Source organism: Antennarius striatus, chromosome 18 (assembly GCF_040054535.1).
Source record: "Antennarius striatus isolate MH-2024 chromosome 18, ASM4005453v1, whole genome shotgun sequence".
NCBI lineage: Eukaryota > Metazoa > Chordata > Actinopteri > Lophiiformes > Antennariidae > Antennarius > Antennarius striatus.
Window position 1 is genome coordinate 15,289,854 of NC_090793.1, and position 16,139 is coordinate 15,305,992.

The 16,139-nt window shown below is 40.8% G+C and overlaps 1 protein-coding gene across 1 annotated transcript in view; it reads left to right on the forward strand.

Annotated features, from left to right (window-relative positions):
• Positions 1-16,139, forward strand: part of LOC137612718 (receptor-type tyrosine-protein phosphatase mu-like) — a 154,177-nt gene that overhangs the window by 128,080 nt on the left and 9,958 nt on the right. Inside the window, exons 23-27 of the mRNA XM_068341389.1 lie at positions 2,511-2,547; positions 10,861-10,958; positions 13,303-13,419; positions 14,385-14,539; positions 15,498-15,633. Coding sequence (XP_068197490.1) covers positions 2,511-2,547; positions 10,861-10,958; positions 13,303-13,419; positions 14,385-14,539; positions 15,498-15,633 — 543 coding nt within the window. The remainder of the gene's footprint in view (positions 1-2,510; positions 2,548-10,860; positions 10,959-13,302; positions 13,420-14,384; positions 14,540-15,497; positions 15,634-16,139) is intronic.

The following is a 16,139-nucleotide window of genomic DNA, read 5'->3' on the forward strand; positions in this document are numbered from 1 at the left end:
ATTATAAGATAAGAATATACGCATATTAAAGAGGGTCCTGATTGAAAAGGATTTTCACTGCTTTACTGGCTTCATTGAAAAACTACTTTGTAGCAATATAGGCAGATGGGTAATGATGTTTTTGCTCTTCAGAAAGCTTTTTAACTCATCTAAAAGCCTGTCCTACCCACTAACCTCTAATGTGTACATCATTTCCAAGAGTGTTTGTCATTTTTCTCCGTTATGCTGCCGATTATTTTCAACCATGTAAGAGCAAACAGAGATGGTCTTCTATGTTACCTCTCTGCAGCTGATCGACTGTATTCATCAGCATTCAGGAGACAGGGAAACGTGATATTGTAGCTTTTCTGTAGAGTTCGGGTTGCCACAAAGACCTTTACCGTGTGTGTACAGTTACGGTGTGCATTCACCGTAACAATTCTCAGCCCTGTTTACTAATGATTGCGCTCATATACAACTCATTTAGATCTATTATCAACATCAGAAGAAATCATGTTCAGAATTTCTTTGTCGGTCAAATATTTACTTTTTTTTTTTTTTTTTTAACCTATATTTTGGAAAACCCCAGTTTATTGGCTCAGCTAACAGAGGTTGTGACAACGATTGGAAACGGCAAAGTCGTTTATGAAACAGCAGTAACGTGTGCGTAGTGTAAATTTCAATAAATGACCTTCTGTACAAGTGGATTCCTTCCATGTTCCTGCCTTGCAAGCCCTTTAAACAAATTAATTTGGACTCAGAATCCTACATCACAACCTGTGGTCAACCGGAGAATAATTCATTTCTACCTGACTGGAAGGTTAAAGGGTAGAACAGGAGGAAACTCACAGAGACATCATAATATAGCTAATCCTAAGGCTCTTGCTCACATAGGTTAGGTTGACATGATGTATTATTTTTGATTTATGAAAACAAGTGGAATAAATCACTGAAACAACTGTCATACAATAAATCTGTGGCTTGTGGGCCCTCTGGAGGCTGGAGCCTCAGGGTTGTTTCTCACTTTGCCGCTTTACTAATCCTTTGAATGCACTGGATTGTCAGTTAACATAATAGAAGGAAGTGTATTTTTCAAAATAAATAAATTGTGTGTAAATGTATTAAGCAGGTGATAGGCTTGCTACCCCAGATTTGCTAAAGTGGCCTATCTAATGATATTCAGACGGAAAATATAAATCCATGCCCACAGGCAAAAACACTTCACTCTGCATATTTTAGACACCCCACTCTTCCTGGAAAGAATTAATATAAATCATCATTGTAACAAGCAATACAGCAAACCTGCAGAGAGCATAGCGCATATTCAATTCTCCTTTAGTAATTTACACAGCCCCAGAAACAAAACCTCTTCAATTAATAATTTCAACACGGATGTTTCTGCTTTTATCTCTTTGTGTCGTTCGTGAACAAACACTCTTAGGCACCTAATGTAACGTGTTTGTGGAGAGTCGTCAGTCAATTTACAGCCATTTCTACTCACCTGACAGTCACTGTCAGGGCCCTCCTTTCTTCTTGGCTCTCCCCCCCCTCCCCTCTAATCCGAAGACGTTCCGGGCCTCCACTTACATGAAAGCACAAACAAATCTCCTCCTCAGTCCGGAGATAAAGAAGTCATTAAAAATGGAGGACAGTTGAATAGCTGAAGGAGCCCAGTGGATGTGAGAGAGAGCGAGCAAAATATCCTTTTGTGTCTTTCCCCCTTCATTGGAGGAGCGTTAATCACAGCCAAAGTAAAATTGAATATGAAGGAGATAAGCAGAACAGCAGGGTTGGGGATGGGGGGCGGGGGTGCAAGACAATCAAGAGGAGGCAGGGCCTGGGAAGAGCCTTTAAGTCCTAATGTTTTGTTTCCATCCGCATATCTCTGGAGAAAAGACAAGGAATTGGACAAATAAAACTTGGAGGATTAGAGTAATCCTGGAGACTAGAGGCCTATTGTGGAGATCAGTGCTCTTAGTTGTATCTTGGGGATTATCAACACTTTGGATGCTCACTCCAGAGGTGTGCCGCGTAGAGTGCGTGTGTGTATGTGTGTGTGTGTGTGTGTGTGTGTGTGTGTGTGTGTGTGTGTGTGTGTGTGTGTGTGTGTGTGTGTGTGTGTGACAGAGATCTTTTAGGCGTTTCTTATCTTGCAGCATCACTAGCTTTCACAGTTTTCTCATTCAGTGCAATGTTGGAACAAAGAACTGAATGGGTATACAGTAGAACAGATGGCAGCCTGAATACACAAATTATTTCTGGAGAGCAGCAAACTTGTTCATTCTTTTTTGGGGGGGGGGGCAGCTCAGTTTATTTCTGCAGAAACATCTGAAACTGAAAACATCTGCTCTGTGATTCCATACAAGTGAAATACACTCAATGCATTGTTGAATGCAAGAAAAACTCAAAATATATGCATGCAAGAAAACAAACATCAACGACTGTGTGTGTTTTTAAATTGTGTGTGTCACAATCATTTTGTTAGTGTAAAATGAAAAATTGTTTAATTTGGGTGTTTTTTTTCTTTTCAGGGCTACCATCGGCCAAACCACTACATTGCCACTCAAGGTAAGAATATAACTTTCTAAAAATGAATGAGGCACTCAGTTAGAATGTGTAGGCGGTGAGACGTGGAGGATGCGTGTGTGCAGGTGTTCCGCTCATCGCCATTATTGTTTACACGCGCTCTCTAACTGCTCTTTGATGCTCAGTCAAGGTTGTGTTCAGGGATTCTGATACTGCTCAGCGCACACATGACTACACACACACACACACACACACACATACACACATGCACTGACACACACTTACAGACCTCTATGTTTTCTCTGTCTGCCTTTTCTCTTTCCTGCCATCGGCGGTGTGGGAGCAATTAATCAGGCAGGCTGCGAGAGAGCTGAATAAATAAATGGATTAGCTGACATGTACAGGCACATTTTGTCACTGTGTTAATCTGGCCTGCAGATTCACCCGGAGAGGAGCATTTACCCTGACCCCAGAGGTTAAGTCTGATTGATGCTTAATTGTTATGAATTTTTGCATCAAGAGCCTGTCTCCCACACAACAGAGCTGCATGCATGGGGATTATGTGTACCATTTAAGAAGAAAAGACAGTGGGGGAAGAAAAAAAGAGAGACGTTTTTTGCGAAAAGGCTTTAATGGATTCACGGTCTGCTTAGGTGGAACTGGGAGTTGCATAATTACCTGTTTATTAGTGCGTTGCCTCTCTGCGTCAGTGTCTCAATTAAAACAGCCCAGTGTTTGCTCGTACTTCAGAAAGAAGTGGCATAACAATCGGACCGCATCACGGTCCTTTTCCTGTATGCTTATATTGACCACCAATGAGAAAACGTAACTCGGTACACTCCCTCTGGGGCTGTACAGGTTTGTATTTTACTTTCTATGCCATGTCAGACTTTTACTCAACTGCATTTTCTGTGGAAACCGTTTTTCTTCTGCTTTCTGACAGCTTTGGTTAATTTTTCCAACTTACAGTATTGGGCAATATAATGATTTTCTGTTTATTTAATTGCCCAATAATCAGCAATAACTTCAGCAAAAGTATTTTTTCATGGAAAAATATATCTACATTGTAGTTGTAGATTCTTTTATCTATACCAAGACCCTTTAAATATATTAAACAAACATCCTGAAGGTTAATATTTGTTTTGTTTTTGTTCTTTTAATCAATACTTAATTCTGATTAATCTTTTTGTAACTCTTTAACAATGTAATTTGAAAATTAATTCCTATTGAAAACTAAAGGTGTATTCAGTGGATCATCTCAGCTAAGGGGCATAAGAAAACTAATTATATGAACCCCTAATCCAAATTCCAATTATTGAAGTAACCAAACATAAATGTGGAAATAGTAATCATTAAATAATTAATTTCTTTATTCAAACCCACTCAGCACACCACATGCACTAAATTTCCACGGGGTTTTTGTTTTTCTGTATGCCCAAAAGTTCTTCAAAGTTTCCATCAAACAAACAGAAACAAATCAACAAACCATCTCTGATGACCTATTTCTGGGAAGTAATAAGTGTTGATTACAGCCTTACAGATATAATATGTATTATTAATCTGACAAAGGACTCTGCCTTTGTTGTACAGTTTGTGAATTACATCCACCAATGTTTCTAACAATGTCCAAAACCACAGAAATCTGTGATGTTATTGAAGATAATGGGGTTTCACTTGGTTGCCAGTCACTAAAACGTCCTTTATAGAATCAGGGAGAAGGAATTGGAACATTTATGTCTGACTCACATCAGACACACTTTTGGTGGTTGTCTGACAGTGCAAACAGCAACTCCCATGATTATATCTACAGCTTGTTTTGATCTGCTGAAAGTTTTAAAAAAAATATATCTCCATGACACTTTTTAAAGGTTTTACTTTTTGTTTTACTTTTTATATTTTTACTATCCTGCCTCCCTCCCACTGTCAGCTGGGATAAGCCCCACACAGGATAAGTGGTACTGTAATTAATAAATGAATAGTATGTTTTTCTGATCATTCTTAGTGACTTTCATTTACCGTACATTTTGCAGGGTGGCATCAGTGCTTTTACTTCGGCACTGGTACTTTCCAGTGCTTCCTCCCCCGCCGTTGATCGACGAGTGAAACACTTATAACTAAGCACACATTATGTCAAGTGCTGACTCTCCTGTGGGGCTTCAGTTCACAAAAACAAGCAACTTCAACAGGCGCACTCACCGCTGAAAGGATTTCAACTGTATTATTATGACTTCTATAATTGTCCCATAGTCATTAAGAGCTTTCCACATTCCATTTAAAAATGCGCATATGGAGATCAGCAGTCAAAGAAATATTGCAAACAGAGGCCCTCACTAAGATGAAACGCTCCAGAAGCCAAACTTGTTTGCATTCAAGTTAATTAGTGCCTTTTTTCTCCTTGAGCTCGCGTAATAAGTCCTCATTTTCCATCGACGGTATCACCAGCATGATAAGGATTTTCACTCTGTAGAGCCATCCAGTATAAAACGGAGGAGGTGTGTGTGTGTGTGTGTGTGTGTGTGTGTGTGTGTGTGTGTGTGTGTGTGTGTGTGTGTGTGTGTGTGTGTGTGTGTGTGTGTGTGTGTGTGTGTGTGTGTGTGTGTGTGTGTGTGTGTGTGTGTGTGTGTAAGTGGAAACATCTGTATTCTTTGGGAGAGCAGGCCTTTTTATAATTCATCATCAGCTCCGGCAGACTGACAGGAAGGAAGGTTCAGTCTGCTGACACTAAGGCAAAGAGCAGTCTGAGATGATAGGAAAGCCAGACACAGACCTGTCTCTCACAGTCAGACAAAGTGCATACTGTAGCACCTGAAAAGAGCACCTGGGCATTGGCACAGTTGCTGAAAATGAAGAAGTAGTCTCTTCTCTCCTCCCGGTAAAGTTTCTAGTGAGTGACACTTCCACTCAGGTCCGCTGGGACCAGCGGCAGCTCAGAAAATGATGACATCCGCAATACTGCTGTATAAGCTACAAAGAAATTCTTCCATAAATTGGTGGTTGAGGGTGTTCTTAATATGGCAGACATGTGGGGTAACTTTGTCCTGGTTCTCTTATATTATAAAACTACAATGACATTCATTAGTTTGGGGATTATTGATGAGTCTCTTTTCTCTGTCAAGGTGACAGCGACAGGTGGAACAGCTGTCACTCCATAAAAGCCTCATCACCTGAGCTCCACTCCTTATTATATAGGTCATTCTGTCATCCAGGGCTGCCACTCAGTAATTCCTACTGCAGCTCACCTACTTAGCAGATTGAGCACATGCATGAGACTCAACTATTCCGCTTAGCTGCATTTCCTGTGTCCGTTTTTTACGTTCCTGCAGATTGCTTAAATACCACTTCCTCCCGGTGGAGGAGTCGAAGTTGGGGTACGAACAAACCCAGATAAGCCCCAGCAACCTCCTGGTGATGTTGGGAAATATTCATGACACAGGAAAGCGTTCAATTTCATCAAGTTTACCCCCTCCAGTCATCTCTGCTCTCCCCATTTCCCCCTCCCCTCTTACTTCACATGTGCCAAATGTCACCAGGAGCGCGAAAGTTGTATTATTTACAGGTTAACATCTCAAAGCCCAACAGGGGGGGGGGGGGATGAGGGATGGGAGATATAAAGATTGAGGGAGCAAATCAATGATAAGTAAGAGCACATTATTCCAAAGTCTGCTGCATGTAATATTAATGGGCGAGAGAGGAACACAGCCTGCATTTTTCTGCGAGTGTATATGTGTGCACGTTGATCAGCAGTTTTGCGGCGTACCTGGCTGGGGATTTCTACAGCTGTCACACTCTGTGCTTCAGAGGAGGAACAGACCGAGTCCCAAAACACAGCGTCTGCTGCAGCAGCATTTGGTCTCTCTGAAGCTTCTACCGGTGTTCTTCACTTTTGTGAAGTGCCTCTTCCTAACTTCTCCAACTCAGCCCCAAGCACATCCACTACAAACACCGCTCTTATCTTACAGGTGCTCCTCGAGTGAGCTCTAAAATCAATTTCTCTCCTAACCTGTGGCTAAAACCGTGAAAACTGTACGCATTCTGCATGGCTCTTCATCACTATATTTTTGCCTTATTCGGGTATGTCTTCAATTTTAATTTTCGTAGATTTTTTTTTTTTTTGGAAAAGGTTACTTGATATTATTTCCTTGGCATTTTGAAATCCATAGTTTAGATTTTAATAATATAGACATATTTTGTATACTCTTTGTTTTTATTCATAATATTTCATGTCAGCTCACATTTTTCTCTGACCACTATGTGGAACAAGTGGTCAAGAAATGGTACATACATTAGAAGTTCTGAACACCACATGTTTAATCTTTTTTGCTTAATCCACACATAAACAGAAATAGAAGAACAATTACTGCACAAGACATAACTAAACAAAGAGATAGATAATAGAAAATCACTATTTATCAGTTGTATTGTGGTTAGAAGTGTCGGTGGTGCTGGAGTTTGGTTTGAGCTCAGTCTCGTGTGGAGGTTCGGTTCTGGGAGTCAGGTTTGGGAGCGATAGTTAATTGTGACAGGTGTTCTGTGTAGTGGAGTGAGGAGACTCTCGCTGAGTGCTGGAGGCTATGAGAGACTGTTTCAGACAAGCATCTAATAAATAATGTGCTGTGTATTATTTGTGTTACCAAGCACCGTCCATGTGTCACTAACAGAACACCCTGTCGTAGAGAAATTTTTACTAAAACTGCTGTAATCCTTTTTCCCATCCTTTTTTCCCATTACTTATTGTTACCAATAAGTTCTGCTCTAATGTTACATTAATTCTGTCTTTGCTACTGAATAACATGTTTTCATTCACAGAACGACTAAGGATTCTGCTCCACAAAACAGTGGAGCATGTTTTTTTTGTTTTTTTTTGCTCCAACATGTTTCCACTCCTCCGCTCCATGTTTATCTTCACATTCTATCACCCATCATGACATCACAGAAAAAGTCACTTGCTGCTTCTTGACTGAAAAAGTGATCTGATCATTGAGGTGACAGCTTGACAGCAGTAATTAATCGAGAAGCTATTTTTCAGTGGAGAGAACACAATGAGTCTTGGAAAAATCCTACTTCCTTCTGATTATCAGCTCTGCTAAACTCTTTGCCGCAAGTGACCTATACGTTTCTTTATGTGTTTTGTCAGGCTCAGCAATTTTCCAGGATGTCTTCCTCACCTATTCCCCTTCTCTTCATGCATATGGAAAAAAAATTGGCTTGCTGAGGCTTGGCAGGAGGCTCCAATTGGATGATTTACCATATAATGCCAAGTGTTCTTGTGTAACTGAAGTCCTACTCACCAGCTGTCCTGCCTCTCATTCTCCCTCTCCCAAACTTCTCAGCAGTCTCTCTCCTCCCTCAGGGACAAGTGTAGGAGGCAGCAGAGTGGGTGGTTCTACCATGTTGGGTAGTTTTTGGAAAGACTGGAAGTGAGTGGAAATGGAAATTAAGGTCCTACAGTTTGAATCAGGACGTATCATCTCACTGAAAGCAGGGGAAACATGGGAATACAAATGGAAGCTAGAGAGGAGCTTTGTTTCAAATTTCTGGGCATCCAATTGGCTATGAACAAATAAAGTAGGCAAGAGATAAACTTTTTTTTATCCCACAACAATTACTCTCTGCAACATGTCGTTTAAGGGGCAACCTGGTGGGTTCCATTTTTGAGGTCTTTCTTTGCAGAGTGTGTACTGTGTTCTCCCAGTGTCTGTGTGGGTTCTCTCTGGGTTCTACCTCCCACCTCCAAAAATATCAAATTTAGGTGAAATGACCAGGTCCAAATAGCCCATGACTGTGTGCATGAGTGGTTGTTTGGTTTTGTCTTTGTGTGGCTCCGCAGTATACCGGCGACACACCAGGAATGTCCCCTGCATCTCTCCCGTAAGTCTGATGGGATAGGCTCAAGCAACCCCAGTGACCCACAAAAGCAGAATGAATGAATGTTGTTTAAAAGAGACACATGAACAGATACTAGTAACAAGATGTGCAGATATTGATTCTTTTTGTAATTTATTTGGATGATGCTACACAGAAGTAGTTATAGAATCTTCTTCTTTTCCTTAAGTGTGAATTTTATTTAATTGGTCAAAGTTATACATTACTCTTCAACATGAAGCTACGGTTTGAGGATTCATGAAATGAACAGTAGTAAATGGCTGAATGGAGATGACGGTTTGTTGAAACCTCGAGGGACCTTGTGCTGTTATGGCAGACTGAAGACCGTAATGAACACAAATATGTTAAAAATGGCCACTGGTGCTGCTGCCACTGATGTCTAACTGCTATCAGCCGCTAAAAAGGTTCGGCTGCAGTAGAATATACTATCCTTGTAGCCTAGAAAAACACCTCAATTTCACCAATGGTGGGTCAATATTAGTTTGCTGCGTGTTCTCCTGAGTCTCACTCTCCTGGTTTTTTTATTTGCAGAAGAAAAAAATGCTCCAAAGTTACTTTCATGTGAGTAAGGGGAATCACCGGCATCTCTAACCAAACGCTCCACCTGTACGACAGGAAGAAAAACACACATGATTTGTGTGTCTGTCATTTTTTGTACCATTTTACTCTTGCGTGTGAAAATTTCTCCAGATAATGTGGGCCAATGCAAAAGACTGCATTACTGCAGAGGTTTGCACTCAGTAATTAATTTGTCAAAAGTAATTTTTTTCCACTTGGTCTTTCATTAAAACTAATATTAATATTTTTAATTAACCGGAGTGATGATTAAATTCCTATCAATCCACAATTAATGCTCAATGAAGTTTTAAAAATTAGAGCTGTTCAGTTGCAGTCTGCACATTTATTTTGCCATTTTCAACTGGTGCAGTGGAAAGGGTGGTGGAGCAGTAATTGCTTTGAGCTGTACCTCACAAGCGTGCATGAACACACACACACACACACACACACACACACACACACACACACACACACACACACACACACACACACACACCACAGACAGAGAGAGAGTTTAATGTGTGATTTATGTGGACCTTCTTGTTACATCCCGCCACAAAGCAGTGATGTATTTCGATTGTCAGTGTCCGTGCGTTCGTGCGTTCGTTCGTTCGTTCATAAGTTTGTTTGTTTGTTTGTTTGTTCGTTTGTCCACCAAATATCTTCTCAACCATTGCAGATAGAAAGATGAAACAAAAAGCACATTACTCGGGCAGCAAAGGGGATGAAGGATCTTGACCTTGAGAAATCTAGGTCAATGTCAAATTTTAACTTTTGTACATTCAGGAACCAGATAGGATACAAAGACGAGGGAGAAGGCCAGTGTGAGTAAGACCACAGACGAAAGTTAGTGCTTTGATCTACCGATGCACTAGATTTGATCTCTGGTCTTACACTGGCTTTCTCCATATGCACTAGGCTATGCACTAGTCTATGCACTAGTTAGGTACTACTTTCAGGGTACACTGACCTACCCTGAAAGTAGGTCAGGGTAAGTCGCGGGATGTTGCAGTCTCTGACTGCCTTGGTTCTAGTTTTCATTTGTATCCAGGCCCGTTGCCATTGACTTGACTCCGTCAGAGGAATCTTTTGTGGATGTGCAATGAATAAATCAATCAGTAGAGTGGAAATGAAGGGGGAAATTCTCCATAGACTGTATTCTTGTTAGGACGGTAAATACAACCAAATCCCCTGCCTGTGAAAGGCATTTACAGAAGCCTTATTGGCTCAGAAAAAATCAATCAAAAAGCATGTGTCTATAAAGAGACTAAAAACAATCATGCATATCATACATTTATTTAGAACGCAGAAGTGTTTGTAATTAAGCAGGGATAAAAATCATAAAGTGCTTACAGTGACATACACGTGGTTATATTCTAAACTGTGGAACTGTAACACTGACTGCTTTACCCACGAGACTCTGGCACCATGTAGAACTGAGGGGTGGCATGAATTTTGTATGAGCAGAGAAGTGTTTGGACACCTGATGTCTTTTTTAAAGTTCTGTTCTGGAGATGTTTGTCTTTATTTGGCAACATTCTGTTGTTCAGTTTAGTGAAATCTTAATACGATGCATGTTGTGATTTTTTCTGACAAAGGTCTGGGGGTTGCCTTTTCTTGTTTCACTAGGATAGTAGTCCACTAGCAAGGTTTTAAATTTTCATGGGGAGGCTGTGTTTTTGTGTTAGATAATTAAAAATCACACATAGCTATAGTATTTAATAAGTAATAAAAGTATATACCCAAAATGCACTTCTGAGGAAATTGAATAAATACATTTCTTGTTGAGTGTGTTTTATGTTCTGCTTGCAGTTCTACCACAAAGTAGGGTTTGAAAACTCTCTTTTACAGATTTTGGGATAAACTTTATTGAATTTCTTTCTCAAAACGCTTTTCCTCCTCTCCCTCCCTAAGGCCCCATGCAGGAAACAGTCTTCGACTTCTGGAGGATGGTCTGGCAGGAGAATACAGCAGCTATCGTCACGGTAACCAACCTGGTGGAAGTTGGCAGGGTGGGTATTAATTATGATTTCACTTGAACCACAGAACTTAAATAAGATTACCTTGCCCCCAGTCAACTGACAACCCGATGGAGCCATCTTTTATGTGTGTGTGTGTTTGTGTGTGTGTGTGTGTGTATGCGTGCGTGTGTGTGTGTGGACATCAGGGCCCAGATGTTTCAGATGTGTGTGTAATTAGTGGCGCGTGGGTCTCGTGTGCCGCCAGCTCTTTTTCCATCTTTCTGATCAGAAGTGAGAAGAAACTGATTGATGGCCTTCATTACCAGAGAGGCATCCAGGCAACTACTACTGTTTCATCTGAATGGCTCTATAACAGAAGATTATAGCCACCGGTCTCCACCGGGTTCCTCCGAGTACAAACACTCCTAATGTTGTCCTCACTGGACAAAAAGAGACTGTTATTGAACCTCGAGGATGGTTCATAATGCTCAAACCCAGCCATCGCTGCCTTTATTCGCTTTAGCACGTGTTCTGCCTCCCAGCTCTACTTCAGTCCTAATTTGTTCCACTTAAGTCATACTGTAGTTCCTCCTGGTTAGGTTATAATCAAGAGGAAATGAAGGTCTTATCTTACAGTGTAATGCTTTGACTGCCTGGGGATTTTTTTCCCAGAATTTTTAACACATTTGTGCTGAAAGGCTCTGGAACACAGACACACCTTGATTTTGCTGATGTGCATTTTTTGTGGGTCTTGAGTGTAGCAGAGTTGGTAATGTTTCACAGCTCATCTCTAGGCACCTCATTAGACGTTCCTCTACAGTAGCTGAGTGCCGCCCACTCCGCCCAGCACCTTCTCCACACCTGCTCTGCTGCCACGCCGTCCTCGACGGGCCCGGGCCCCCAAACCGTCTGTTATATGATCCTTGTCCAATGGCGGGCGGCAGTCACAGTTGGTCATAGTGACGGTGGTTCCACTGAGAGCCCCATAAAATCATCCCTCCATATCACAGTGGGCCATCTGCTTGGCACAGTTACTGATGAACTCTGGGAAATCCTGGCTCGCGCAAAACATGCAGGCACACAGCTTCTGTCCTGCTGCTTTCACACAGACGGGTGGAGCTTGGTGCTTTGAAGTATGACAGATTTGGTTTGGATGGTGGCGCGCTGATGTGTGTGATGAGGTGATGCTCAGCGGGCCTCTTTCCCATATACCTAGTCCATAGGACGGAATGAGATTGAATTGCTGTGTACACACGCCTCATAAGGTGGCCGCGCAAAAAGAACATCTGTGTGTACGCTGGCATAATTTAGCCCAAAGGCTAATCCCCCCCCCCCACCCCACCCAAAAAAATACCAAGTGCCTGATTCAGAGAGATCTAATAAGGTAATAGCTTTTGCCTAATTCAATCTGGCTGGAAGCGGACGTCGGATTTGTGATTGTCATCAGGGATTAGTCATCAGAGGTGTCAGAGACAGGGAATTTCAGGTCCCTCTCTGCCTGTGTCAGTCCACAAACCAAAATCTCATTTCATTTCTAATCAGCACGCAGACTCCTGAAATGAAAATTGAATCAAGTTGTGGCTGATGTCGCGTTTATCTTTCATCAAAAAATTATCATTCTCTGATATACCTCCATGATCTCAATCTCTATTACCAGCCTTGCCAGCCTTCCTCCCTCAATATAAACAGTTTAATTGAACTAGGGAAAAGAAGGGGGTGGGGGTAATTTTACACTCTTATGATACCTAATACAAGTAATATTTCCAGTGTGGTCTTTTAGATTTCTGCTGGGAAATCTGCTTTAAACAGCTAAGGGTTTATTATTTCATATCATTACCTGATTGTCATAAAATCTCCTGCACTCATTTGTACTACACAATTTCTTTAATGTTCCATCTTATTTCTCCTCACTGGTAGTCAATCAGTTAAGGTGGACAGATCTCGCATCCCCTCAATGTTTATTCTGTGCAGATATAAAGGTCTGCATGGTCTACCTTAAGACTCATGTTCACATTCTCAATGTGAGAATGAAAAAGCAATAATGTGAGAATGAGTTCTCCGCCAGTACATAAGATTCCCATTTACAGCAGATCCTTGATGTGGGGTCCAAAGTAATGCAGAGGAAATCTCATTTTGAGTTGAAAGAAATTATTTAGATACTGAATTATCAGGTTGCAAATGTAAGGTAATGTGATGTGACTAAATTGGAAAAAGAATAATGGCCTGGAAATATGCAGGCGTTTGGATTTTATGAGCAGGTATGAGCAGGGAAATTAAGAGGCTGTGTGTGTGTGTGTGTGTGTGTGTGTGTGTGTGTGTGTGTGTGGGTGTGGGTGTGGGTGTGGATGTGTGCGCGCAGATGCATCGCTTTATAAAATGTTTCTGTCACTCTCAGGTGAAGTGCTGCAAGTACTGGCCTGATGACACAGAGATCTACAGAGACATCAAGGTGACGCTGATAGAGACGGAGCTGCTCTCGGAGTACGTCATCCGGACCTTTGCTGTGGAGAAGGTACGTGTTTTAATCTGTGATACACAAAGAGATGAAACAACACTCATTTGTAGGGCCTGAATAGTAGATAAATTGTTGCTAGACGGAAATGCATGCAGCTCCCACCCCCCTCCCCCACCCCCACTTCACAGATCACACTGAGATTAAAGCAGCATCTACACATTTAGATCTGCAAAGAGAAAAAAACAACATAATTCCATAATAATATTAAAGGTGCTGTAATCATTTAAATTTACAAATTAACTCTCAGAGGACGTAAACAGTACAGTAATCTAATGCACTTCACTCATACCCTCAGCATGTGTTGTGGTTTATGGCAGTTTAGTCAGTGGCCCAGAAATTACCCTGGAGTGCTAACTATCACATCACACCCAGAGATGTGTGACCTCCGACCAGGCTGCCATATTTGAAGCATTTGGGAAAAAAATAATTTGTTCAAAACTAAAAAAAAAAAAAAAAAAAGAATATGCACTGCTCATTTTATTTATTTACAGATTTTCCCAGTGTAACCCATTGAAGTCCACAATTATCAGACAGTTTTGGCTGATTTACTTTAAATATGGGTGAATAAAAGTTAAAGGAAAAAGATAGTTGATGGAGTTTACATCACTTCATATTTGTTGAATCTTGGTGCGTTACATCCCAAACCGAGGGAAAATTAATCCACCAATAAACTCCACCAGATTATAGATGGAACTATATGAGATTGGTACAGTAAGCAAAGAAAGACAAAGTAGGAGGGCTTGGACATCCTGTTTGCCGTTAGGTTTTAGAGTGTTTGCTCGATCCGCCTGATGCTTTGTCCATGAAGTGTGTGTTTGTATTCAATCGGGCTCCATGTTTGCAATAGAAGGACCTCTTACACCATCCTCACCCTGGATCATCCGTCTCCTCACCTTCTCCTGGTCATCTTCTACTGCGCCTCCTCTGCTCTGTGTGTTTAATGTTATGGCTCTGTTCCTCAGAGGGGGGCTCATGAGATCAGGGAGATACGACAGTTTCACTTCACGGGCTGGCCGGACCACGGCGTGCCCTATCACGCCACAGGACTGCTAGGCTTCATAAGAAGAGTTAAATCCAAGACGCTGACCAATGCCGGGCCCATGGTGGTTCACTGCAGGTCGGTGTAAAACGTAGCTTAGCACCAACACACATTTGTTTCTAACCTGTCTGACCATCTAGAAACCAAACAAACCAGCTGTTCCAAGAGATTAAACCTGTTTGTGTCAATCACAGCCCACCACGTTGGAGATGAACAAGAATTTTAAAAAGAAAAGATCAATATAAAACTATCGCAAGCAAAAAAAAAATTCCTGCAACAGGAGGGTCTTTTTAATGTATATATTCATTACTTTAAATTGTAATTCAAAATTCCACAATGTTACAAAAGAAAGGCATGAAGACAGCGTCGGCTTTAAAATTAACCTCTTAGTTTGAATATTTACCGCACAAATTCTGAATAATTTCAAATACGTATTAAGGCAATTATTTTAGAAACCAACATTCTGCTGAATTCATTAAATACTGTATACAGTATAATAATAAACTATCATCCTGTAATTCACCGTCATTGGCAGAAATATGATTAAAAAATCTGAAATTGTGTAACTTTTAATAAATGGTTTAAGTGTTAAATAGTTCAAGTACTAAATGTGGCAAGAGGTATTCTACAATGAATGTCGGAGCAAATTAAAAACAATATTGCAGTAGGAAGCAGAAAATAATTGTCAAAGAATAAATTTAATAATGTTCATTACTTGGCACATTTGAATAAAATGGCTAAATAAAGCTAATATTAACCACATATTCAAATGTTCTTCACAGATAAAGCTGTCCGTAGCTGCAGGAGCAGAATAAAGTTCAAACCAGCTATAACACCAGTCGGTTTGCAGATATATATATATATATTTAATTTTTAAAATATGTCCGTTGAGTCAAAATAATTGACTCAACAGACATATCTGATTTTGATCAAATAAATCACCCTCAGAAAATATCTATTATGGTTGTATTTTAACATCCAATATGTTGAATGTTTATAAACCTCTGAGGTTTTCGGTCTTTGTGATTCCCTGCAGTGCTGGCGCGGGACGGACGGGCTGCTTCATCGTCATTGACATCATGCTGGACATGGCGGAGCGAGAGGGCGTGGTGGACATTTACAACTGCGTGAGGGAGCTGCGCTCACGCAGGGTCAACATGGTCCAAACTGAGGTATGATCAATCAGTTCCCGCACCGGCCCATCCCCATAAGACCCATCGCTAAACAGAAAAGAGCGAGAATGCAGCTGGATGAGCTGTTGCCATCAAATATGGATTAACTAGTATCTGCGAGTATTTCTTAGCATAAGCCCCTACTTCCCTTGTGCTTCAGAGCTAAAGCTCAGAATTAATAGCAAAGTGAAAAGCTGTGGAAAAATAAATAATTACCAGAAATTTATTAAATTTATGTCTGTGAGGAAAGAGATCCACTCTGTGCAGACATTTTACGATTTGGCCCCAGTGACTTATCATACACATTACTTTCCAGAATTCGACATAATTTTTTTCTTTTTTGCTGCCATTTATTTTTTAAGTGTCACTCCAATTATCACATCCTCAAACAGTGTTAATACAAGTAGTCCTCAACATATGAACATATTTGTGGCAGAGAGACGTAAATTCAAGTGAAATTATTTAAAACTGATTTTTACTTTAACTTTTTTTTTTAAACCCATGTA